This window comes from Epinephelus moara, chromosome 10 (genome assembly GCF_006386435.1).
Source record: "Epinephelus moara isolate mb chromosome 10, YSFRI_EMoa_1.0, whole genome shotgun sequence".
Classification (NCBI taxonomy): Eukaryota; Metazoa; Chordata; class Actinopteri; order Perciformes; family Serranidae; genus Epinephelus; species Epinephelus moara.
In genome coordinates, this window is record NC_065515.1 from 5701350 (window position 1) to 5728993 (window position 27644).

A 27644-nucleotide genomic window follows, 5' to 3' on the forward strand; every position below is an offset into this window, starting at 1 on the left:
ATAAACAGCTGATTTGTAAGCACAGATATGTCTACATTTAGCCATACCCTACAGCGTGCATGGTAGAATAAAAAAAAGATAATAGTCCTCAGATTCTTAAAAAAAAGTGTTTATTTCATATAAAGATTCACAACATTTAATTTATAATCAAATATTAATTATTAATATTATTATTATTATCATCTGTACCATTGCTTACACCACCATCAGCCTGACCGGGCCCACTAAATCACACCAAGCACTCCGATGCCACAGTCTTGCTACAGTACTTGGCAACACACAGCAGTCTCACAGAAATCCTTTGATTTAATTTGGGTTAAGGGAAACAGTAAGAAATGTGGAAAAAATGTATTAGATTATATCTCACTTTGTGTCTGGTGAAAAGAGTTGTAAGAAAAAGGAGGTTCAACTGGTTCTGAGTAAATCATGGTACACCTGCTTTGAGGGTGACCTGGTTTATGTTTTGAAGCTATGGTCGAGTATGTGACAATTAGAAAGAGAGCACCTGAGAGGATCAGATCTTTGCCCACCAAAATAAAACGCCTCAGCCGATTCTGACTGAACCGACAACAAACTGAAAAACAACAATTTATGCTCTTAATCAACGTGACAATACATGTGTTGCATTCATTTACAGATACAGACTTTCATAAACATTTGACAGAACCTTCGAGTTAACTTTGGTTATTAATAACGTGTATTTGATAATGCACTTCTGAATGAACACTAGTTAGAAAATAGTTTCAGGTGCTGATAGTCAAAGGTATGAAATACAGCCTCGAGTGAACTAGTTACTCATCATGCAAGTGTGCCTGAAACACTGTTAGATGCGTGGCTGCAAACACTTCATGCATAGATCCTTCTGCCAATGATGTGCGACATGGGAAGACATCAGATAGCCAGCAGATTGTCCTAGCTGCCAGCAGCACTACTGCTCGAGTCATTATTCATCATTATCTACAAGAGAGAGAGGAGAGAGAGAATCGTGTTGGGACAGATAATTAATTAGAAAGGCAGAGGTCATTGGTTAGATCATGTCTCTTAATGGGAAATGACAAAAGGGAAGCAGTTGACTAAATTGACACAAAACTGGTACAGACTTTCATGGTTCCCAGATGACATATCCTCATGACTTTGATGATCCTTTTCAAAGGGATAGTTTGGATTTCTTAAAGTGGGGTCGTATGAGGTACTTATCCATAGTCAGTGTATTACCTACTGTAGATGGCGGCTGGCACTCACCCAGTTTGGAGAAGCAGGCAGGAGTACTGCCACAGAACGGAATCAAACAAACGGATCGAGGGGGCAGTAGACAGGTAGCTTACATGTTTGGCAAGGTAAAATTACTTTTTTTTTCGTCAGGAGTCTGGTGGCTTTGAAAAGACAATAGATAATTGCTTCAGTTCCCTGTTAGAAAGGGCTGTCTGACGGCAAGGTAAAGTGGTGAAAATATTCTAAATTCAGTGTACACCCAAACTGATTTTTTTTTACATTTTACACGTAGCAAATGTGTCAAAACACACTTTATTTTGAAGTACAGTGAATTTCTGATACAAAGGTTTTATTGTGAAGTGCTGTTTAATGCTGTAGAGTGAGTGACTAACATACAGCTATTTAACAGAGACAGCAAACTAGCTCAACGACATGGCCAAATGCAAGTATGACACTGAACTTATCAAACGGTGCGGACCTTGACCTAATGACTATGGAGAAATCTGGACCCTCTGGCTGGACCAGTTGGGAACCACTGGTCTATAATATGTTGCCAAGACAACTTTAATATAAACATTTATTATGCAGAGCAGATTTTGGGATATTAATTACCAGCCGATCTATTTATCAACTGGAGCCATACAGAGTGCGTCCCTGCCTCTTCAGAGCATATGCCACATCCACAGCAGTCACGGTCTTAGGTGACGGCATCACAGATCACGCTCTCCACATCAAGCTCTCCAGCACACCATGGGTCTTCTCATAGAACAGACTGGAGAAACACTTCACCACAGCGAGCCAGACGGTGATAGGGGGCTTGGTGATACGCCGTTATTATTTAATTTGAAGTGTTTTATTGCTGTTCAAATGTAGGCTGTCATTTGGCTATTTTAAACATATTTAAAACGTTCTATATGGCTGGAATTCTGGAACATTAATGGCCATATTGGCCGTCAAAAAAAAGTCCAGCATAAACCCTGGTTAGCGTCTGTGCCGGTTCTCCTGTCTGCTTCTAGAAACTGGTCACTTGCCTACCATCTACTGCAGGTAATACTCCCACTAGAACTAAGTACCTTATACAACCCCACGTCAAAACATCCAAACTATCCCTTTAATGGGAACAACAGGCGTCAGAATTGACCTCAAATTGACAGTAAAGTCTTCTGAAACTTGGTGCTTGGATGTAATGGATTTTTTGTCTGTGACTGTAGCGGATAGATTATACTGCATTACAACAGTACATGGGTTTGTTCTCTGTTCGCTGCCTCAAAAAATATTTCAAAATAAACCCAGTGTTATTGCTGCACGGATGGGAGCCATGAGAAACATCTTTCACAGATCTTGAGATCGGTCCTCAGGGGAGATATCTGACATTTATCATGCATCCTCCATTTCTTCTACTGACGACAGTAAAAATAGAAAACAAAAGAATTGTCAAATAGAGGTGTTCAGCGAGAAAATTTATCTGAAGACTGCTCCCGTCCTGAGGGAAACCTGTCAAACTCAAAAGAAATATTCCCCCCCTCCCTCATATCTTTTTGTATCTGCTGTGGCCCCAGTCTGACAACTGACTCGACACACGGCAAGAAAAAGCAGACAGACAGTATTAAAGGGTGTGTTTCACAACTTCTTAGTCCCTCCCCGACTCTGTAGCAATGTGAGGAAAGAGGATAGGATTTGAGAGATTAGATTAAACACTGACTCCGCTCTGACATGGCTCTGTGTTGTGGGAAAACCACTGAGTACAATTCAACACTGTTGCTGCTGACCAGAACTATTAACCCATTTGTGCCCAGAGCTGAGGAAAATTTTCAAAACTGGTCAAACTGTTTGGCTGCAAAGTGCCTTTTCTTATTATACTATATTTAGTCTTTGGTCACATGGGACTTTTTTTTTTAAATATTTGAGGAAAAGACAGGAGTCACATGTGCCCAAATACTAAATATAGTTCAAGGAAATGGCTGTATCTCAGATAATACAAGGAGCACAAAAAGTATTTGGTATATATGAACTCCAAACACGTTGAATATCAAAGATGAAAAAAATGAATATGTTAGTATTAAATAGACACAGTGAGCCTCAATCACTGACATGTGTAGAAATGTTCTTACTCTGCACAAAAAATAAGTGTGCACAGATGTACTGTTACATACTTGTCCAAACTGTGTCAGTAGATTTCAAGACTTTAGACCAATCAAAGCAAATGTTATGGCATTATTTTTCTTATTATACTAAATATAGTCGGGCACAAGTGGGTTAAAAAGAGATACACATGTCTGTCTGCAGTTTACACAGGTGACCTAAAAATTCAGGAGGAAAGAGTGTCGTGGAAAATGGAGATTCATAAAATAAAGTGAGGAGGTGTCACTCAAATTACAAAGAAACCCGCCATGTTTTTCAGAGACTCAGAGGAAATGAAGAAAAGATAAAAATATCCACAGTCAACTACAAGTATCTACTGTCACTAACCTTCTTGGTATGCGCCATCTGCCATCACTAGATGAAGGATGTTGGGATACAGATGCTGGTGCTCTGTTCCCAAAATGCGTAAAACGAAACTGGAGCCCAGGTCAATATTCTCATCTTCATCTTCATGTATAGCCTTACATGCAAAAAACAAAACATCTGTTTAATCAATCTGTTCAGTCAGTGTTATGTTACTGCAGTTAACGGTGTCAACATTTAAAGCGATGAGAATATTTCACACCTTAATCTTGTTGTAGGCCTCAATGAACTTCTCAAAGCCCATCTGCTGCTCCAGATTGAAGCGAAGCTCCTCCAGACGACTGAAAATGCTGTCATGATGCACAGTCTCTCCGCCCTGGTCCTCTCCACTGCCATCTACGGTGCAGCAGAATTTATTAGTTGCCATTACACTGTTAGACTTGATTATTCTGTGGGTGCTTCGTTTGCAAAAATAACCTATTTATTACACAGCCACTTATTAAAGGCATGAATCATCTGTCATAAAATATTAATTCAAGATTAATTTTTTTAATGAGCTAAAGTAGTTTGCAAGCTTTCAACCATGTCAGCAAAAGTGGTAATGTTTGTTCTTACACTGAAAGAACTAACAATAGTGTGACTAACATAAGTGTGAATTGAAGTGAAGTGAATCTTAATATATAATAGTGTGTTATGTGCACAATGTAATGGCTATAAAATACTGACACCAGGCTCCCTATACGCCTCACTTTCACTGTGCAATTTTGTTTGCCACCAGGTACGATCTACCGGGAAAAAGAAGGCGCAATTTATGGCATAAAGGAGGTACGTCAACCACTGCGCAACCATAACAGGAAGAAGATGATGCTTTCGTTTTCCCCGGTTTAAGTTCTTTGCACTTACTACTCCCAGTAGAGGAAATGGCGGACAGAGGAACAACCAAAGTAGTGTTCTGCGTTGTTGAGGAAAAAATAGAGAGTGCTGCACTGGGTTAAGGCACTATGTGGTTATAAAAAAAATCAGGTGCTTTTCAAGGATGAGACAAATAGTCACATACAGATAAAAAACAACTAGCCAGCTCAGTCAGTGTAAAAGTCCATAGTACAGGTAGGCAGCCCAAAAATGCATCAGACTCAAAAATCCTTCATTAACACATGGATAAACCAACACGTCTTGACTAGAGAGTCTTCATCAGGGTGACTCTCTGGTTGAAATGTGTTGGTTTATCTATGTATTAGGGTGACACCCTGATGAACTGTTCTTCATTCACTCAGGAACAAGGACGTCCGAGCGAACCATAAAGACTTCTGATACGTCACCTTCACAGTGTACGATGTGTCTGAGACAGGACAACAAGGAGAAAATGAACATTCAGCCAGCTCTGGAGGGGATCAGGGCTCCAGCAACAGGCAGCTCACCATGTTGTCCTTCCTTAAACCCACGCTCAAGCAGATCATCATGGCTGGAAGTCCATGCAGCTGTTGAAAAATCTGGACTGCAAGGAGACTGAGCAGTCTGAGAGATCCTCCAGAGGGTTGGCGCGTTGGTTTATCCATATATTAATTAAGGATTTTTAACTACAGTCAGAGTGCCTTGAATGCATTTTTGGACTGCCTGTACCATGGACTTTTACAGTGAGTGAGCTGGCCAATTGTTTTTTATTTCAGAGGAAAACAGAAAGTGATCCATTGCCTTTAGCCACGTTTCCAGCAAACACTTTTGGTATAGTATCCTTAGAACCTGTGCGTAACCTTTATGGACACATACCTAAACCCTTGATCTGTTCTGCATTTCCGCCGCAAGCAGTACTCTTAAATGTAGGTGGGGTTGTTACCAACTGGTAATAGCTGCATCAGTGCTCTGTCCAGCTCCTGTTGATCCACTGAACAAGGTTGCGCACTGACATTTTCAGAACAAAAAGAAAAGGCTGGAGTGTTTTAAGTCTCTGTTGCAATGACGATGCTCTTACCTGAATGCCACTCCTCATTGAGCTGGCTGTTATCACTCTGGTTCCCCTCTTCCACACCATTAGTAAGCAGCTCCCCTGCTTCTTCATCACCAGGACTCCCATTAGAGCATTCCTCATCTTCTTCCTCCTCATCCTCTTCCTCTTCGACCTCCTCCTCCTCCTCTTCGTCCTCCTCTTCATCATCCTCATCCTCATCATCAACAGCCATCTGATTGTTGTCCTGATCAATCTCAGCTGCTATCCTGTTGAAGAGTGCCTGGTCTTCGCCCTCTGGAGGGTTCCCGTTAAAGTCTCCTGCACCAACCTCTGGAGGGCTCGTCATTAAGTCGTCCTCTTCTTGCAGCAGTCTCTCCATGGAGGCCCGGATGTCCCGCAGATCTTCATCCTCATATGCACTAGGGAGCGAGAAATATGGATATTACACACTGTGTGCCATCAACTGGCTGCATTCATAGTTTCTTAGTAAAATAAAAACCTGCATCCATATGTATTGGTAGTGGGTTGTTGAGGGTGCTGCAGTGACCTCTGCTGAACTGCAGACGATATGAGTATTGTAGATTTTTTTTTTAAAAAGTGTACGATTACAACATTGTTTTGGGTTTGAGTTGTTGCCATCTGGGCTGGTTGATAAATTGCCAGCAAACACTTTGAAGTCCAAAGAGATAGATATCTGCACAAACCATGCTCCTACAAAAAATGATGTTCATGTATGTTGAAATGACAGTTAAGCTGTTGTTAATTTGTAGGTTACTAAGTTGTAGGTGTCGAGAGTGCTATTAGCTAAATAAACGCTGGAGAATGGCAGTCAGGGTTATTGAATAAAGTGATGTAACACTTCTGCATATTGGGTGGCAGCACCCCCCAGCTCAAATCATCTGCCAACTCTAATGCCTGTGCCATTTTCTAATGTTGTCTCTCATGCCTACAAAATGACTGACAAAATTGGGGTAAGGAAAGAAATTGGTCACTATTAAAACTACCAGCCATCTTTAAACTGCAGCAGTTTATGATGCCAAATTCATACAGTGTGGCCCAAGCGTGTCTTTGCTTTTGAGGGTTTAATCTGTCTTACTCTTCAGTCTCTGACTGGTCGTCATCTTTAGCTGCCTCCTCCAGATCCTCGATTTCCAGGTTGTTGTCTGGGGCAACGTTCGCATCACTCGTCACTGCAGAGTCCTGCTGAGAGCTGAAGAGACGACTGAGGTCTGGTAGTGAGCAGGTTCGCAGCATCTGACAACAAACAGAACGACATGCTCAGTACTTTGATGGGGCTCAGACTTGACTGAATCGCTTACAAAAAAAAGGTCAATTACACAATAACATTATTTATAGTACGCAATAACTAAACCCTAAAAGAGCACACGACAAAACCTACAACATTCATATTCTGTGTGACTTTGTGGGTGAAAAATGTTGGGCAAGGTTCTGCAGATCCCCATGTCCCTGATGAAGGTTATGAAAGATATAGGTTGATGGATGCTCTTTCTGTCCTATCAGACCCACTGCAGCTTCAGACTATGTGATTAATGTCTCTGGCTCTATTCCAGACCCCCTCATTAATAAAGAAGACTGAATTCCTCCCTAAAAATACCACACAAGTCTCGACATTACACCAAGCACAAGAACAATTTCCTCAACCCCTGAAACAGCCGTTCACCTGATCATGTGTCATGTAGTACCATTAGACCTTCCCTCATAATGCTATATTATTTTCAGCATAAAACCCATGAGAAAGTAAGTAAAAAAATTTTTTTTTAAATTTAACTCAGCCAGTAATCACCTTGGGGTTGTTGGCGTCAAACATGCCCGTTGAGAGACCAATGAGGAGGGCGTCATGGTGTTTGGAGCGCAGAGGTGAGACAGAGCGTGAGCGAGAGGCCAGAGAGGAGGATGATTCATCCATGGAGGACTGGGCTGAGAGGAGTGCAAGGGCTGCAGTGCGTCGGTGGGCCGGAGAACACAACTTCATAAATAGGGGCTCTTCGCATTGTGCTAAACCTGGGTGAGGGAGGCAACGGGCAGATTTAATTAAGATTATAATCATGCTGGAGAAAAAAAAGCGGCTTTGACTCACTAAACATAAACCCCACCGGAAGATTCAGTTGGTTTCTCTGCACTCTTCTCAACCTCTTTGGTGCCTGCTGGTCTTATAATACCCTCTGGTGGCCTATAAGACAAATACACTTTAGCTCCACAAATATGATGTGATGTCTTTTTATGTATTAAAGATGCAGTTCACTCCAAAAATGTGGGTACACCCACTTTTAACTAAAAAAAAACAGTGAGTAAAAAGTGGATGCTTTTTCATTTTGGTTTGAAATGGTCAACTACTTTCTTAAAGGGATAGTTTGGATTTTTTCTAAGTGGTGTTGTATGAGGTACTCTAAAGTCAGTGCGTTATTTACATTAGATGGTTGTCAGCAAGCCCCTTGTTTGGAGAAGCAGGCAGGAGTAGCGCCATAGGTGTGGATGGGGGCAGCGGCAAAATGTATTTTACCCACCTAAATAAATCAGTATCATTTTAAGTGTATGATATATTTAGCCCCCGTCCACAGCAGTACATTGCTTAGCTTTTGTGTCGGTACTCCGGTCTGCTTCTACAAACTGGGAGTGTGCCGTCAACCATCTACAGTAGGTAATACACTTATGTATAAGTACCTCATACAACCCCCCTTCCAAAAATCCAAACTATCCCTTTAACATTAATAGAAAAAAAATGAATTGTTACATTGGTTGTTGGGCTTCCTGCTCCCACGCCTGCTGCACACCAGCTGGGGGATGCAAAGCCTGTTTAGGTGTTTCTTCCAAAACCACTGACTCCATGTCTGCTGGATCTAAAAGAATTCAGACAGGATAGGATTGCATTTGCTGAAAACGTAGTTTAAAATGAGGAGCTGAGATATCCAATCAATGTCAGGTTGAGTGTCACACTAACCCTGAATCTCAGTGAGGTTGGGTGGCAGTGATACTCTTTCTCCTGCACCGGCTACAGACATTTCCTGATGTGAGGCCTCTGTGAAGTCTGCACGCTCCTTCTGAACCTCTGGGCTCTGAATCACAGCAGACGGCGTTGGCTTAGAGGGCAACACTTCAGTAGGTGTCTTCACAATCTCAGCTGCTGCTGTCTGGCCAGGCTTAACTGTGGAGAATATAGCATCATCACCAAGTGAATATACTCCTAGCACACCATAACTGTTCATACAGTATCTGAAAATAAAATAAGTAAAACTGAAACAACTTAAAGAGAGTCCTTCAAGTCCACATAATAACATAAATGAAGAACATTTCAGTGAAGACTAACCAAGGCTTGAAAACTCCTCCTCACAGATGGTGACATTCTCCAGCTGCTGGGTGAGAGGCTGAAGCTCTGCCTCTTGAAGTACTCTCAGCACCTGAGAGTCTGGACTCACTCCCCACACCTTCCTGGGAGCTTCTTCCTGCAGCCCACCCATCCGTATGACCTCACCCACTGTTTGCTCTGAGACATGACAATGAGAGAGAAGAGAGACTCATTTTTTATGTCCTCACTGCTAATTGTTGCTAATTTTGTTCTTGCCATAGAGAGAAGTGGACCTAGCCACCGTGATGTCACCCATTGGTTTGTGGGCTACCATTATGAGGCCTTAGGCTGCATTTTGGCTGTTGCCATCTTGGTTTTTAATGGAGCCACAAGTGATCATATTTGGACAAGAGGGTGGAGTTGGGGAGGATACACATTGCTACTCCTTTATCCTGATTGACAGGTTCTACCTAATGAGGAAAAGCTAATGCCACAGTCCTGTTTCTGTTTCCCCTGGTCATGCAGCACCAATTTCAAAAATATTTGCATCTTTTTACTACATAGGCGGCCTAGTTGTATGTGACGACCCTCTTTATATCTGTAAATACTTCCTTAAATACAATCGGACCTCTTTTTGCAGCAAGTGGAGTCGCCCCCTGCAGGCCATTAGAAAGAATACAAGTTTAAGGCACTTCTGCACTGGCTTCACTTTTCAGACCTCGAGGCTACATTAGTTCTTCATACAGTATATGGTTCTTACTCTGGGAGAAGCTAACTCACCAATGGTCCTGATGCATGTCTCCTCTAGAGTTTGTTGGGCTACAGGGAGAACAAGTGGAACTCCTGCTTCCCACTTCTTCCTGTCTCCACCAGAGGATGGCCTATCTTCTGGAGACACTGAGGTGGCTGGTGAGAAAATGTTGGGAGAAAAAGTTGAGCAAAATTTTGTCAAAAACCTTAAAATGGCATCACTAACATATATAACTTCTTTTCAGAGCAAATTTAAGGTGATCACAAAATTTCTACAGCACAACTGCTGGTATGTGGTACTATTATCATGATTATCTCTACTATATCCTACCATCATCCTACTATTATCCTACTATCCTACTATTAAATGGAGAAACTTCTGTCCCTCCGTCCATCCATCTGTCCCGTCTGTCCGTCATCATCTGTTTTCCTCCTCACTGCTTTGACCTACTTCTCTGAACTTGCACATAGGCTTTCATCTTGGTCATGTGCAGACAGCCACGATGCCGTTTTTGCTTTTCCCCCCACATTTCTACTGTTTATATTTGCGTTTTTGTCCACTACCCATTCATACTGTGAGCACCATTAGCAGCGCGAGCTGCGCATGCGCGGAGACCACTTCGAAAACACCTGCACTGGGACCACAGTTTGGCTGGGAAGCCTTTATCTCCAACACTTGCGGATCGAAACCTGTATGTGTGTACCTGTGTGCCCACGCACGGCCCCAGCCAAAACTACTACTCCATGTATTTTGCCATAAAGCATGTTTCTAAATACAATGTGCATTGTTTGTCTTACATTAATATTTATTACACAGTGCATTTACAGTGCTCTGATTTTGCATCTCCTCTAATATACTGTTTTTGATTTCTTATTCCTCTATACATAACACATCCCCGGGTATGGACTAGTTAATAATTGACAATAACAATAATAATGATAACAATAATAATAATAATAATAGTACTAATAAATCAAGCAAGCTAAATCATTTGAAAAATGTCTCTTTCAATTCTGTATCGAGTGCTGCAGAAGACTGCATCATAGAGCTGCAACAATTAATTGATTAGTTTTCAACTATCTGATTATCAGTTTAAGACATTTTTTAAGGGGAAAAAAAGTTTAAATTCTCTGATTCCAGTGTCCTAAATGTGAATATTTTCTGGTTTCTTTACTCCTCTGTGACAGTAAATAGAATATCTTTGGGTTGTGGACAAAACACGACATTTGATGACGTCACCTTGGGCTTTGAGAAACACATTTTTTGGGCACATTTTTCTTCCTTACATGTTATAGACCAAAAAACGAATCAATTAATTGAGAAAATAATTGACAATGAAAAATAATCAGTTGCAGCCCTTTTAAGAACTTTTAGTGTGCCAGTATTTAAACTTTGTCACAAAATTCTAACAATATGATCTTGTAAATTTATCTTTTGTAAATACATGGGGCTGAGAGTTGGCTGGACTTACTGGCAGTTGTGGCACAGGTTTCCTCTAAGGTTTGCTGAGCCACAGGAAGTACAGGCAGTTCTGCTGCTTCCCACTTCTTCCGGTCTCCGTTCGAAGAGGGACGTTCCTCTGTGTCAGGCTGGTTCTGTTGGGGAGCAGGACTTGGTTCTGCAGGCGATGGAAGCGACTCCTCCACCTCCTCCACTGGATCCTGGCCTTTTAGGTTCTGGTTAAGTCTGCGCAGAATCTGCTTTTTCTCACTCTGTTACACAGAAAGCATCAAGTAGTTTTATCTTTCTAAACATTGAATCAGGGAAGATAAGATCTTGCCATTTTAACATACTGTTACTGCTTAACTGAAATAAAATCCTGGTTCACCTCAAATCTTCTGAAACTCAACTCTGATAAAATCAAGATTCTTCTCATTGGCACACAGTCAACACTTTCCAAAACTGCCAGTTTCCCCCTCACCATTGACAACTGCTCCGTCTCCCCCTCCCCACAGGTTAAGAGTCTGGGTGTCATCCTCGACAGCACTCTTTCCTTCCGATCTCACATCAACAACATCACCCGGTCTGCTTACTTCCACCTACGCAACATCAACCGCCTCCGCCCCTCCCTTACTCCCCATGCCACTGCTATCCTTGTCAATAGTCTCATCACTTCCCGCCTGGATTACTGCTTTCACCCGCTCTGCTCCCCAGCTCTGGAACTCTCTTCCACCCGAAAAAAGGAACATCAGTACACTATCACAATTCAAGTCCCGACTCAAAACACACCTGTTTAAGATCGCCTTTCCCCTTCACTAACCCCATTTCCTGTCCACATCTAACTGTTTTTACTCGTGTGTACTTTTTGTGATTTTCTTTTGTAATCTTATTTTAAATTATTTTAATTGATTTTATTGTGTACTGTGCACTGTCTTTTATCCATTGTAAGGTGTCCTTGAGTGACAGAAAGGCACCTAAGAAATAAAATGTATTATTATTATTACTTCAATTACTATCTCATATACTCACCTGGGTGACTGTAGCAGTCTCTGGCTCAGGCATCTTTTCTTTTAGTGGAGTCATCTGCAAAACACAAAAAGCAATATTCAGTTTAGGAATACAAACAACACTATGACGTAGGATGTGACAGACTTTGTAAATATATACTGACTGCTCCAACATTCTTTAGGGCAGCGGTCATGGATATAGCAGGGGTGGAGGGTTTAGATACAGGCAGGGCTGGAGTTTTGGCAGCTGGGTCAGGCTGAGAGGGACTGGGCTGTGGAAGAGGACTGTCAGAGGTAGATGATACTGCTACTGCTGCTACCGCCACCGGCGCTACGTTTCCTGCTGCCATGACGCCAACCTTCATCCCCCGAGCTGCAAGCTTCCACAATACACAATATCCAAGATTAGACTACACTTAAACTACTGTGATGCACTTTTAAGGCCAAGTAATGGTAGGACAAAGAGATGATAGAGCTTACATGGTCCTCCCAAGCTTTTTTCTCTCTCTCGTATGCTTCTCTCCTCTTCTTCTCTAGTTGCTCTTTCAGTACAGCAGCACGGGCATTTGCTTGGGCCTGGCAGGAATATATATAACAAAGGAGGAAGAATGAGGCTATTGCCAAACATTTTTTAAGCGATAAAAAGAGTTCCATCTGACAGCAGTCTCTTTTATCCTCTAAACTCTAATAAAGGATATCAGATAGCGTCTCTGTTGTCTTCATGAGATTGTGTCATCTCGTTAACGGTTTTCATTCTTGTCTTACCGTCTGCAGCTAGAGCAGAATGCAGCAGCGAGGCTTTGAAGTGAGGACTAACAATAGTAGTCTTGTTTTGTTTTCTCCAAACTGGTCGCCAGGCAATTGTAGAATATTGATTTATAGGATTGTGCTGCTTGCAGGGCTCATGCTGATCAAGCATCTAGTTACATCTTCTGATCCTGATTACACTATTCCTTCCTATACATTATTTCAAAACTCCACACTTTTCCAGACTTCTTTATGGAATTTTCAAACCATATTTGACATCTAAGCACAAATAGCTAGATGTTTATTAAAAAATGTATAGTTTTAAAATCAAACTGTTAATATGTGTGTTACATTCTGACTGTATGCTATTATGTTCCCAAACATATTCATGGACATTTCAAAACATTTCCAAGACTTTTCAAGAAAAATGAAACAATGTTTTTGTTGACCTACTCGCCGAGCGTTTTTCAAACATATGAGATACTCAAACATAATTTCAGCTAGCTGGCATTCACGAAGAGAGAGAGAGAGGGAACGCAGGGAGAAAATGAAGAAACGTACATGACGATAAACAAAACGTTGTCACACATTGACGCATGCTAGAGAAATGTTAGGTCAACAGTTCAGAGAAAATAAATTTGCAGTTATATTACTTTACATCGAAGATTATCCACGGAAGATTACTGTAACAATTTCACTACACAAAACAGAATTCCATGACTTTCCAGGCCTGGGAAATGTGATTGTGAAATTCCATGATGTTCCCAGGTTTCCTATGACAGTGGGGACCCTGTATAATAAGGCACTGTTGCTTATACAAATCAGCAAACCCACTTCAAGTTTGATGCACACCATATTATTCAAGCTGTGATTCATTATATGATTCAAAGTTACTGCTACGTTTTCTTTCAAACTAATTTGGTCACTAATGTCTGGACTTACACTTAAAGGGCACTTTGGGCAGAGCTGTGTTCAGGTTATGACATCTAGGCACAGAGGCAGCTCTGAGAAGGAGAGTGCGCTCAGTTGCACGCCATACTTCTTGCCTGGCTTCCAACAACATCAAGCCAGTTATTGCCTGCACTCTCTCACACAGTGGGAAACATTTGGCTGTGCTGCCTCTCTGTTTGGACAGGATTATATGCTTGTATGATCAATTTATTTTTAGAAATTCTGAATTATACTTAAGAAAGCAGAATAGGGGCAAACAGGGTGTCTACAGCTATCAGCCACTTAAAATTATTTTTGTTTAACACCTTTTCAAAGTAAATTTTGACAAAATTTAAATTGTTCATCATTTTCTTATTAAAGCATTGCAAGTATAACGTTTAAGTGTATATGTGGTCCTGTGCAGTGGTAGCTTTTATGTAGGAATATGGTTATTAGAGTGAGTGAGGTTAATCTACATTTTGCCAACATTTAAGTACAAGTATAAAGTAAAAAGACAGTATTTAATTCAGTGGTAGGTTTAAAGATTTGTACCATCACAAATGTGGCTTTTCACACAGAAGAGCTTGACTCATTTTGACAAAAATAAATGAAAAGATGGATAAATCAAATTAAATAAGATGTTTGTAGCAATTAAGACCTCATGATTTAAATTTAGAACTACTTAATGACTTTTTTAATGTTTATATAATTGAATTTAAGACATTTTAAAACATTTTAAGGACCTGCAGACACCCTGACAGTAGTGTGGAAACTACTTCATGCTTTTCCATACTGTGTAGGAACTCTGTGATTACACAATAAAGAGAACAAGTCACAGGCTGAGGTTGTCTGGAGGGAAGCTGTTGGTCTTTTCAAAATGTTAGCTTACACTGACTGACATTATCTTTGTCTTTTGCTGTCATTTTATTATCTGTCCAATTTAGTCATTGTGTCACCAGTTTGTCTTTGTTGTTCTTGCCATCATCTAAATGTTACATGTTGTAAAATGAATTATTTTCCTGACAGACTCACTTTCAAAGCTTCAATCTTCTTTCTCCTGAGCTCAGCTTCCTCACTGGACTCTTGGCTGTCAGAACCATCACTGTCATACTGAAACACACACACACCAACAACAACCAGGAAGCGAAATGTCAGAGAAAGCTGAACGCGCTCATTATAAGGTGCTCTCAGAGTCTGAGAGCGGAGGACTGTACCTTCTCTCCTCTGAGTCGGGCTTTGATCTGCTGACGCTCATTGAAGTTCTGCAATCGGATCTGCCTCAGTCTTGACAAGTACTCCTGAGAACAAAAACAGAAACGTTACATACTGTATGTGAGACGCACCGGCACAGACACACACAGACAAGGCACTGATACCTGTGGTCACAATCATACAAAAATAAAATACACAAGTAGCTTATAAAAGACAGAGTTTTACCAGCAACACAGTATGATGTCAGCGTCTGTACATTTACACATCAAACATTCAGCCAGAATAAAAATATCACATTCTGCAGTTAACACAAAAAGATGAATATATTTATGTTCTCCAATCAAAGCAAAAAAGGCATAACTCAAAACTGGTGGTGAGGTTATTCGACATGGGACATTATACATAATAAAAAAAGGAAAACAATGGTATTTATTATTGTGAACAGCCATTATCGGGAGGCAAAATAAAAAAAGTAGTACAACAGCTCACACTGGACAGTGGAACACCACAGGCTGTGCAAGGGGTGGGGCATGGGTTTGAGCTGCTGGGTTGGATTATGGGTGTGTCAAAGGGAGTTTTGTGCAGACATATGAAGGACGACGAGCCAAGCCAGACGTGCTATGAGTGAGGTGGAGTGTGAGGCTGGGCGTTCAGGCCTGGGCTCCTACCTCCTCCTCTTTGTTGGCTTTGGGTCTCCTGCACCGAATCGAACCAGCCCGGCTTCCATAGATTGCTGCCAGGTTTTGCCGAGTGCCCTGTTTACCGTTCAATTTAACCACATTTTAAAAAGGACGCAGCCCCTTGCATCTAACTGCCACAACAGTCAGGAGCTGGGGCCAGGAGGCAACGTTGGATTGATCATATTTTTTTATGTCAACACTGAATCAAATCACTACATGTCAAAAGGGGACGTTTATAATAAATGCTTAAATGTGCAGCTCTGCATAGTATTTTAGCTTCTTTTAGCCCACAGTGTGCAGATTAACTCTTTGATTCCCTACTCTCATCAAACATCATTCCTGCAGCATATGGCAGCTGGTTTCAAGCAATAAATCTGCTCAGCGCCATACAAGGGAAAGATTAAGTCAGCAGCTAGCTGGAGAGGAAGGTTAACCACCAAGTGAAATGTTTCTCAGGGGTCGGTAAAGACAATACCAGGTCAGTATTGTGTTGCTCTTTGTCTACTGGATGTCTAAGGGACCAACTGTTGACATACACATCAGCTACAACAACTTAATATGGTGAGAACATGTCACAGATGTTTGTCAGTGAGCTTTTTCTGAGGTTCTTCTTCCCCCCAGTGGCTGAAAATCTATTACAGCAAAACATTCAGACAACCTCCAAAAACAAACAAACAAACAAACAGGCCTTGATATACTCTAACCTTATCTGATTAATCTGATGGATTTATTTTATCTTTCTGGCCTCTGCTTCTTATATGTTCACCTTTCTTCATCAGCCGCTCTATTGCTTTGGCTCAATGCTATTTGTGGTAAGTAGGTATCCTACAATAGGCTTGTGTGTCCTCAAGGAGAGAGCAGGGACCTGTATATAGCTGAAGTTTCAAAAAATATATAGATCAAAGACATAGACATCGATGTAAGCTCATTATCTGATCCACTAATAATCTGCTTTTTTTTTTACACATCTATCTGGATCTTTGCTCAACAGCATTCAGTGGGTTTATTTCAGCTACTTCAACAAATGTAGTAAATTGACTGAGAAATATTAACATATAATCTCTAAGGCCTGTTTCATCAGTTTGACCATCACATAATGAGCAACAGAGGTAATTATTCACTGATCCTACGTGTCTGAAGCTTCGTAATGATCTTTACAACTTAATCTGAGATTACACATTATGTGCCATAAATATGTGCATGAGTGAAAGGTAGTATCTAATGTATAGTTGTGTCTAAATTTAGTACTTTATATCTTATCTTTTTCTAATTCTGATATATATCTTTTTTGCATTTGATCTTTATTCTATACGTATTCTAAAGCCAATCAACTTGCTTTTCTATCTGTGATATTTGAGCTGTTGTAACGTGAATTTGCGCAGCGTGGGATCAATAAAGTTTTATCATATCTTAAACATTTTAGTGTAACTGCTCTAACAAACTCACAACTGTCTTGCATGCACAGTCACACTGTTATAAAAAAAATAACGACACTCAGAGGTTTCATTCTGAGCTGAGGGCGATGTTGTATAATATTTGAATGAGACTGCTGTTCAGAGAAATTAATGACAGCGCATAAAAGCCGTAACTTAAGATGGTCCTGAGTGACAGACCTGGAATTAGATTCTGACATACAGTAAAACCCCGCTATTTAATGTGCTTCGATACGTGCTTTGATACGGACTGAATCAATGAGGAAATGAAACAGTGTGTCTGGTTCTGTCAGAGGGAGGAGACAGACAGAAACTCAGGGTTTGTTGAAGAAACCCTGCCAGCAAACAGGTTAGGTTCACCTGATAACTGAGCCAGAGTTTCAGTTACCTCTTTTACTGAAACTAAAAACTCAGAGTTTCCCTCTTGTCAGAATTAACAATCTCAGAGTTTATACTAAACCCACTGGTTGTTCATGGTTTGGGGCCAGCAGTGAGAGCTGTTCAGTCTCAACCTTACAAACCAGCAAACCAGAACCATAGGGCTGCCCCCATCTATGAATTTCCTAGTCAACCAATAGTCGTCATTTAGGGCCATTAGTTGACTAGTCGCCTGCATGTTTATGATATTAATTTAATTATTAAATTATATGTTTTGGGCGGGGCAACAAAACCGTACTAATGAACCTTCATTAATATAGGCCTATATTTTGTCTACAAGTGCACGTCACACACTGAGCGAGCCGCCTGTTAATGACGCTGTGGGCTAATGGGCATGTAGCTACTTCCATGTTTCAGATGATACGTAATGTTTGTAGTCGACCAATGAAGATGAGTTTACATATCACCTTGGGTTCGTCCTTCACCTTCTCAAAATGATCCCACACTTTGGATTTCCTGCCCGACATGTTATTAACTAGCCTGTGGAATAACCGCAGGTACCAGCCCTGGAAATTATCGTGAAATCTTTCCAACTAATGACCTTTCTGGCTGACCAATATTTGGTCGACTATTAGGGGGAAGCCCTACAAAACAATGAGCTGTAACCTGTTTGATTTGATTCAGTGTTTACATAAAAAAAGCTTAATGGAACTTTAAGATTCATACTGATTGCAAGAAATACATCAGTCACTTTTCATCTCTGTGCATAGAAAATCATACCCAGTATGCGATGGGTCATAATCACTATGATAGAAAAGGTTTTTTTATTTCAGTAACATGACTAAATTCTCAACAGCTTACCCTTTAAATGACAGTACAAGTCACACTACGTACCAGCTGTCCTTCAGCACGCACTTTGTTGAGCATGGCTTCTCTCTTCCGCTGTAAAAACTCCTCCACCTGATAGGCCCGTCCACCAGCCACCTGACCACGTGGCCTGAAAACAGAATATGGTTATAATACAAGGATGTGGATGTTCAGTCCTTGTCTATGTGTATTGTCATTTCTGATGCTTGACTGACCTACTGATATGAGCTGGTTTAGAAACTTGCTGCAGCCTCTGTAGTTCTCGTTTGATTGCATCAGAGTTTAGGAGTCGGGCAGGGCCGTTGGGCAGAACTGGGCCAGCAGCAGCCGGTACACTTGTTACACAAAGAAGTGATGCCATTAAAACAGTTACTTAACCCACTTAAATCAACTATAATAAAGAGACATCTGAACTTACCGAATGGGACTGCCTGGTCCTGCTGAGGATCCCTCTCTGCCGACGACTTTAGGCTGTGGTTTAGCCATTTGGTCTAGAGCAGCGTAGTAGTGCTCATATGGGGGTTTACTTGGGACATAGGCTGGAGCAGGACCCTGAACTGAACTTGGGCCGGTCCTCTTTCCACCACCTACAAAACACTGAGTTCAAGGGACAAAAGGTTATTTTGAAACTGATGGAGGAGCTCTATGACACGGTGTAGAACTGATTTGTTATGTTATAACGATGCAACATAAAGTGTACAAAAGAAGTGGACACAGCCTCTAGATCTGAAAAGTGAAGCCAATAGGGAAGTGCCTTTTCTAAAAAGTTTATGGTCTTAATCACTAGCTTCAAGTCTTCTCCAAAATGGCATGATGTTCATTTTGTAAATTATAAAATAGAGGATAAAGCAGGGTATAATTTAGGGTGTGGTTACCTTGTGATTTTAAAGTCGCTACCACTGTGACTTGTCAATCAGGATAAAGGCATTGCAACACGTATCCATGGCACTGTGTACATCGAAAGGGTTACTTCGCAGATTTTCAACCAGGTCACTGTCACCGTGATGTGAGGATTGTGTGTGCAGGTGAAAAGGGTTAAGGTGCCCCTAAAACCATCAGCCAAAATTCGCCGCATGATGTGAAATGACGTGCTTCATCCGGCAAATTTTTGCTCAACGCACTGGTGGGGATTTTTAAATGCTGCCAACCCAAGCGGGGCCTTAACAATGCTCACCTGCAAGCAATCCCCACACCACTGTGACACAGACATGGTTGAAAATTAGCAGAGTATCCCTTTAAGTAGCCGTCAGCTTGTTTTTGGGTGTTGTCCGTGTTTGTGCCTTAAAACTTTGACCCTTTCACTATGCATTGTTTGTTTTAGTTGTAAAATTTGATCACATAAAAACATTAGTTCAGCCATCTGTTACTACTAAGAGACTCTCTAAGGAGTTGGCTGTTCATTTTGCATTTATCAAAATTAGCATCCTATTTAATATCCCAGTGAACATAAATTACAGATGCAACTTCCTAAACAAGCTAGCTAGCGTTAGCTGGTAACTAAGTGCATAGTGTCCTGGGGTTCAGCCAGATCCACCCCTCACTCCTCCACAGCACCACGCTCTCATCCAAATATGGTCAATTCTGGCCCACGAAAAACAAAGATGGCATCGGCCAAAATGCCAAACTCGAGGCTTCAGAAAAAGCAGTCCACAAACCAATGGGCGACGTCAAGATGGCTATGTCCACTTGTTTTAACAGTCTATGCAATAAAATCACAACTATGGAAATACTTTAGGTAACAGATGGCATGAGTAACACTTTATATCATAAAAAAGGAAATGAGTTTCCAGTACCTTTCTCTCTGGGCTACTACCTCCACTGGAACTCAGGACATGTTTCCAGCCTTGTTCTCTGGCTTGATTTATACGATTGATCTGTTGTAGATCACAGATTCATCATTTTTTTTTCAGTTTTAGATGGAGACATACAGGACATTTACCCTGTCCAATGCCCCACCCTACTACAGTAAAGAAGAGAAATAACTTTATCCCTGACTAACACATTTAACACCTACCTTTTCCTTTTCATATCTCTTCATTTGCTCCGCTTTCAACAGGAACACCTGAGGGCAACACAGTTGTTTTACTTTCAGTGGTTTCCTGATCAATCAGAAACTTCACAGAAGGATTTAACAAAGCACCCACCTGCTCTCTCTGCTTCCGTTCTTTCTCAATCAGCTCCATCCTTTTCTTTCTGATGCCATCCTGCAGCAGGAGGCAAAAGCATCACAATCAGAAAATGACATCTTAATAAAGAAACCCACTTTGAGGCAAGAGGCAGCAGGACTGCTCTGTCACCGGGCACACAAGTGAGGAGGGAAAGGTTGGTTAACAGAGAAAGAACACTCAGAATGGGCCGGGAGCAGAAAGCGGGTGAATATAGGGATCAAGCGTAATGAGAAGGAGGGAAAACTATAAATGCTGGAAGGAAGGGGCCTTCATGTGTGAGTAAATGGGGAGAGAAAAGGAAGGGAAATCTAATAGTAAATTCAAGTTATGAGGGGCTCTCAGCTGTACCTCATGCTTTTTCCTCTCTTCCTCCACTTGACTCACTCTTCTCTGGGGGGCTGCTGGGAGAGGGGCCTAAGCAACATATGACACTGGGGTTCAGAGGTTGCCCACACACTATGATGTTAAAACACACACACACAGATGGAAGAGGCCTCCGGCATGACAGACTAGAAGCTCGACATCAAATAGAGCTTTTTTCTTTTTTAAATTTCCTGAGCAAAAAAAAAAAAGAAAAAGTCATGAGTGAAGCTCAAAAATCACAGCAACGTGTCATTAACGTCATCAGTCTACTAACCGGTTTATGTTTTACAGCTGGTTTCCTCTCTGCAGGCTTTTTGGCTGCATCCGACACCTTCCTCACTGTTAAAGGCACTCCGTATTTGGTGGCTGGTTTGGTAATCTTCTGGGCTGGATTGAGTGGTATGGAGCCAGGGGCAGGACGCTTGGCTAGTCACACAAGTAGGAAATGTAAAAGCATTTATCCGGGTCAGTATTCAACAGCAAATGCAAATGTGCTATGCAAACAAATAAAGAAGACATAAAAATTACAGTATGATTTCCAGCATGTCTACACACTGGGCTCCACAGAATAATAAATAGAGGAACATTTTATCATCTAAATGCAAATTCTGTTTTGTTATTCCCACTATAGTTGAAACGCACCTCATATTTTTACCTCTGGTCTGCATTGCACCAACAAGCACCAACAGAAGCACATGTCGCATTTATCTCCCCCTCGATATTTATGCCTTAGTAACTAACACTACTGTCAGTGTTTATCAGAGAGGTACTATCAGAAGACACAGTTTGTGTATGTTTAGTTTATTCATTTCATTCCTCATCCTCCAACTCCTGATGACTCCTTATGAGCTATAAATATACGTGATCCAATCAAGTCAACAAATCCCTCTCATGAATATACCCCACCCATATAATTCATTTTACAAAATAATAAATCACATCATGAAAGCTTGAGATGCTCTAACTGCTCTTAAAATCTGACTTAATAATGTGAACTGATTCTTCATCTAGTTTGTAAGGGTATTTTTAAGGGTACAGAAACTACCCATAACATAATGGATGTAATTCTCCTCTCCAAAGAACAGAAGGAGTTAGGTGTAGGATTAAAAAAAAAAAGATCTGGTGGCTCCTGGTGGTAGTATTTAAAAAGAAACTGACAGACAACGCTGCACATAATAAACCATTTAGAGTTTTTCCATGGGCCCACTTCCAAGCCGTGATGGCATGCATTTCTACTGCTGCCTCACAGCTGGGGAAAGCAATGCCGAGCCATGCTGCTGTGGTCCTGTCTGGTAGCAGGGCTGAACACAGCCAACCTGTGACAGTCTTCTCCCCTAGTTGTGTCCTCAGTGGCTAAACTTGTGTGTGTCTGTGCCAGAGACCAGGGAGAGAGCTCTGCTTTTAAAAATTTCTGTGTTCTGCTGTCAGTATTTCTAGCTTCTACCTGAACCTCGCTTTCAGCTCAATTTGGGCTGTTAAGCTACTGCTGATGCAAACCAAACCTTTCCTGCTGTTGCTGCTTCATATTTAACGCTTTCCTCTATTGAAGTGGTGGGATGCTTTTATTTTGAAGATTGTAAAGGACATGCAATTTGTTTGTCACGTTAGGGGAGCTTCTTTAGTAGTACTATTCTACAATAAAAAGAGGTCTCTAATTAACCACATATGGACATATTCTGCAAACATGTAGTCAATAGATCTAATAGTAGTTTTCAGTATTTAAATACTGCAGGAAAAATAGTACTGTGGTTTGTGACTAACACATCTCAAAAGGCTATCAAGGTAAAACAACTAGACTGATTGTGGCCATTCACGGCATGGCTACTACCACTACTACCTCCCCAAGTAGCCATGGGATGATATGAAAATTTCATGCCACAATTATCCTGGCCAAAATAATTGCAATTCATGACATTATCCCGTTAATCATCAAAATATGCTTTTAACTTTTGAAAAGGCACTGAAACATACTGAAATCACTTTATTTTATATTTTGTTGAGAAACAAACATTTTTATTGTATCACAGATAGGTCACACATCTTTTTTAATGAAACCAAACAATCTTTTTGAGGTTGGTGCATATGCAGTCTCTTTTTGCAGAGCCTCTTTTATTGTTGGTTGCCCAGCGGTCTCTTGGGATACTGCTGGACACAATATCCAGGTAATGACACGATTATTCCAATAATGGAAATTCTCTATGATCAACATACTGTGAGTGTTTATGTCATCCCATCCCTTTCCAATATGGAAAACCCCTAATTCGCTTACCTGGTGACCCCTGCACCACACCCACTTTAGGCTGCTTGTGAAGAAAAGTATGGCGGAATTCCTGAGCAATGATCTGGAATCAGAAGAGAATATGTGTTTGTTGTTTTTTGTCTGAACACAGTAGGTTTTATGTAACTTCAGTCTGCATCAAAGACAAATAACAGTGTGCTCTACCTGTGGTGTGAGGAACCTCTCTATCCTACAGGACAGGAAAGGTTTGTCCAGTATGCTGCTAACTGAGGGCCTCTCTCGAGGGTTGCGTTTAAACAGCTGTGCCAGGAGAGAGCGCAGTTCTTGGGAGTAGTGAACAGACACTGGAGGGTAGGAGCCACGGATGATCTTCAGAACCAGGTTTTTCATGTTGCCAGCTTCAAACTGAGGAGAAATATGATTAGAACACACAAATAACCACTGCAGAGAAATGATTTAAAGCCATCATGCTCAATCATAAGCAATGATGGAAAAAAAGCAGGGGTTATTAAGGCAGTGGTCGAGACTAGGAAGAGCTCCAGATCTGATTATGAGACTCTCAGGAAGAATGACTCATTCTCTGAGACTTAGCTTGTCAACCATGAAACATACAGGGAAGAGATCAAAGCATGTGAGTGAGCACTGCAACGCTGCTTAACATACATTACATCCACATTAATAAATAAACAGCTCACATGTGGGATACTTACTGCATGCTTAAGAGTGCACATTTCATAAAGGACACACCCAAGGGCCCAAATATCACTGCAGAGGGAGGGAAAGTAGGGAAAGTGAGAGGAGAGAGCATACAAATGGACAGACAGGGATAAGTTCAGGGGTAGCTTTACAATCATTCATTCACTTGCAATGTTTTTCCTTTCTTTATCATTCAATAGAGAAAAAAAGGTTTCATTGCTGAGAAAACAGCACGAGACATTAAGATACTGCTAAATTTACTTCACTGTTTGTAACTAGTGGATTAGATTACATGTATACTTAAAATAGTTAAATAGGAAATCAATATTTGCTTCCTGCTGTAGCTGCAGACAAGCAGGTTCACTCAATAAAGAGGAGACACGATACCTTTACATCACCCAGAAGCCGCCACCTAATCCGGCACAATTTGGCGGAACAGAACTTGTCCCCTGGATTACTATTAAATATTCATGTAAACCACCAACGAGAGAGACACAACATCAAGTTAGTACCTTTTGTTGTTGTACGGTTTATTCTCGCAGATCTCTGGTGATAGGTAATACGGTGTGCCTATACATGTTCTTGCCAGTTCTACAGTGCTGAAAATGAGAGAAGAAAATGGAAAGTGTATTATGCTTTACTATTCCCAGACTCTATTCTCAGATATATTTAGATGGCATTTTACATACCTGTTCAGCACCCTTGCAATTCCAAAGTCTCCAAGCTGCACAGTCCCATCTTTTGTCAAAAATATGTTCTATGCAGACATGCAAATAAGACAATACGTGATAAATAAACAACTTACAATCATTGAGGGAAGGTCTTGTGGTGCATGACGCAATACCTGTGATTTAATGTCCCTGTGGAGGATTTTTCGATCATGCACGTGCTTAAGTGCCAGGCAAATCTGCACAAACCAATCCAAGATCTAGGAGAGGAAGAAGAAGATAAACCCACATTTTACAGTATCAACTTCGTCAGATTTATTTATATATATATTTAAAAAACATAGGCTGACCAAAGTGCTGCACGAAGAGATTAAATAAAACAGAGGCATTATCAAGTAAATTAATAACAGCATACAGTATCTTCATAAAAGCATAACACAAAATAGCATTGCACAAACAACAAAATATAATACTGGCAAAAATAAAAAAAAACATGACAGTAATTCCAATGTAATGTTATTCTAGTTAGTTATTCTAATGGCTGAACAACACAAGGAAAATAAAACGCTAAAATAGTCTTAATACATTTAAGAGAGGACCAGATATGAAACAGCACCAGTAAATATAATCAGTTCAATCCACTTGTTCATGGACATCAAAGAGAATTGGTGTCTTACTTGCTCTTCTGAGAACAGTGCTCCTTTCTGAGAGTTGATCTTCTTGAAGAGGTCTCCACCCTCACAGTAGTCCATCACAATATACAGGCAGCCTCCCTCTAAAAAGAATTTTATAACGCTTTCAGAGTCGTAATATTTGGCCTAGCTTTGGATATTATTGTAAGAGATGAGCTCTGTGGTTCTCTCAACTGATGGCTGAGATATTTGGATTGTGTGAATACCTTCAAAAGACTCCTTATACTGGACAATGTTGGGGTGACTCATGTTGGCAAGAACAGCAACCTCTTTTCGAGATTCCTGCCTCTCTTTACTTGACATCTGTCAAAATAAGGAGCAGAGAGAGAGATGAAGCAAGGTAGCACAGGGGGGTGCACATTAACAGCTGCATGTGAAGCTTGTGTAACATTATGCATGGGGGCTTACTGCAGATATGCCAATCTCCTTGATGACATACTGGTGTCCATCCTCTTTGGATTTGAAAAGGATTGCCTTTCCGAATGAACCTTCCCCAATTTTCTTCACCTTTTCGTACTTGTCCATGTTAATGAAATGACTGGCTCCTCATGCTGGATCTGCAAAGACTGGACAGAGTGAGGAACATATTACAAAGCTCGAGCCGGTGCTTTGATAATAACACTAAATATTTAATGTCGCTGGCTTTGTAATATTGCATAACTACAGTAACCCTGATTGCTTGTCGACTTGTTAATACACAGTAATGTTAGCGCCGTCATGGAGCGTTGTCAGACAGAAAAGCATCTCTTGCCTCAGACGGGCTGTGATGCTCAGACAACACATGCTAATACAACTAGTAGCAAGACAGCTAACGTTACCGTTACATAGCAGCTTGGGGAAAACAGTACACCAAGACCACCCTAAATAAAATATATGCGCTGTCAGTGCACGCAACACCGAGTAATATAATTAACGTAGCTCGCCATAGGCAGCGTTATGTAAATGCTATCAGGAGGCTAATACTTACCATTAGTCTTTTCTCTGCTGTCTCACAGAGGTTCTGAGACTTGCTGCTGTCCTCGCGCTCTCTATCTAACTACAGCTCTCGTTTACTGCATTTTCATTGGTCGCCTTCAGATTTTACGATCGTCAATTGGTTGATAAAGTTGTCCATCATCTTTCACGGTCATAGGCCCCACCTCCAAAGGCACTGTTGCTGTGGACATTTTCCATAGCAACCACAAGCCAATGGTGGAAGTGTAGCGACAGCTGTCACCTTAGCACCGTGTTTTAGGACAACCAGATCAACCAGATACACTTTAGCCGTGATTTAGGTCGCGTTTTGGTATTCATTTGCCAAAACATAGAACTTTACTTTACTTAAATAATTATTAATGGCGAATGGTGGACTACCCAGTTGTTGAAGTATTCAGATCAGTTACTTAACCCTTTAAACCTGAGCAAATTGGCTGGATTTCTGTCAATGTTTTCAAAAACACAGTAAGAAGGCAAAGAGCAATTAAAGAGGAAATGACCCAAAAAAATTGCAGGAAATTAGTAAAAAGAGAAAATTCATTTATTTATTTTTTTTAAAGGAAAGAAACAAACACGGAAATGACCTGGAATATGTAATAATAATATTTATAAATATAGTTTTTCCCTACCTTTTTAAATTTCTCCCTATTTTTTTGTAATAATTTTCTAAATCTATTTTTTTTTTTTTTTTTTTGCAATCTGTGGGACATTTCTTATCAAGCTGCTCGTTGCCTTTTCCCATGTTTTTGAAAGACATCACACCAATTTGCTCAGGGTTCAAAGTTCAAAGAAAGTGATGTCGCTCCAGGTTTCAAAGGGCTAAAGGGGATCATCACCTAAATAAAGAATTCCAGTATATAATTCTCATGGCTCAGGGAAGTTCAATCAGTATTTGTGAATTTGAGCTACTCTCTCTCAAAGTCAGAAACCAGAGAAGTAAGTTTCAAACTCTTGATGTCATAGGGTGTAAACAGTGGCGTAAGGAAGTTACTACAGGCCCCAGTGCACATTATTATGATGGGCCCTAGTGCACACTATTGTGCATGTAATGTCTTGACACAAATAAAGATCAACATATGTTCTACCCAGAAATCATCATTGCATATCTGACAAAAACATAAAAGAAAGTAAGAAATTAATAATTTAAGTGAATAGTTTTTATAGTATATTCATAGATTTTATTGCTTATATAGAAAAAAGCACATAGTTTTGTTTCAACTCGCTACTGAATATTTAAAAAAAGAAAACCATGACGCAGGTAGGTTTACCTTTTTGAGGACGTATATAGCAAATGGCATTATATTATAATATTTTTTTTTTTATCATTTATCTTTGTACACAGGTATATTTCAAAGGTGGCAATCTCAATCACTTGCAAGGGCCCGCTCTCTCTACAGGCCCCTCCACCCCAGGGGCCCCAGTGCAATCACATTGCCTGCACTATCTATATTTATACCCCTTGTTTAAAGCCTCCAGCTGCTCCATAGACAAT

At 40.7% G+C, this 27644-nt stretch overlaps 1 protein-coding gene across 5 annotated transcripts; it reads right to left on the reverse strand.

The window, feature by feature from the left end:
* nek1 (NIMA-related kinase 1) lies at window positions 1-26211 on the reverse strand. 5 transcript variants are annotated; one of them, XM_050055547.1, is made up of 36 exons: window positions 26145-26211; window positions 25586-25734; window positions 25384-25480; window positions 25163-25260; window positions 24662-24745; window positions 24507-24574; window positions 24330-24416; window positions 23832-23886; window positions 23326-23526; window positions 23152-23224; window positions 21157-21308; window positions 20868-20933; window positions 20496-20555; window positions 20366-20413; window positions 20145-20225; window positions 18770-18948; window positions 18567-18686; window positions 18379-18481; window positions 15662-15748; window positions 14996-15079; window positions 14814-14891; window positions 12585-12680; window positions 12269-12484; window positions 12127-12180; window positions 11129-11369; window positions 9687-9812; window positions 8928-9104; window positions 8562-8765; window positions 8355-8460; window positions 7717-7793; window positions 7407-7624; window positions 6699-6856; window positions 5627-6021; window positions 3920-4053; window positions 3682-3814; window positions 1-957 (listed from the first exon to the last, which is right to left on the reverse strand). In XM_050055547.1, the coding sequence occupies exons 2-36, from the start codon at window positions 25700-25702 to the stop codon at window positions 944-946; spliced, it is 4287 nt and encodes a 1428-aa protein (XP_049911504.1). In that variant the 5' UTR covers window positions 25703-25734; window positions 26145-26211; the 3' UTR covers window positions 1-943. The 5 variants fall into 5 exon arrangements, with proteins under 5 accessions (XP_049911504.1, XP_049911503.1, XP_049911505.1 ...); XM_050055546.1 differs by having other exon boundaries at window positions 25586-25743; XM_050055548.1 differs by lacking the exon at window positions 20145-20225 and having other exon boundaries at window positions 25586-25743.
* Window positions 26212-27644: the final 1433 nt, after the last annotated feature.

Bases quoted from the DNA above. Each gene is read 5' to 3' on its own strand.
- nek1 (XM_050055547.1), bottom strand. From the start codon at position 25,702: ATGGACAAGTACGAAAAGGTGAAGAAAATTGGGGAAGGTTCATTCGGA. The intron at 23,225-23,325 runs GTAGAGCACACT...TTCTGATTCCAG, and splicing joins AGAGGTTCCTCACACCACAG to ATCATTGCTCAGGAATTCCG. The intron at 4,054-5,626 runs GTAAGAGCATCG...GCTGCACCGTAG, and splicing joins CAATGAGGAGTGGCATTCAG to ATGGCAGTGGAGAGGACCAG.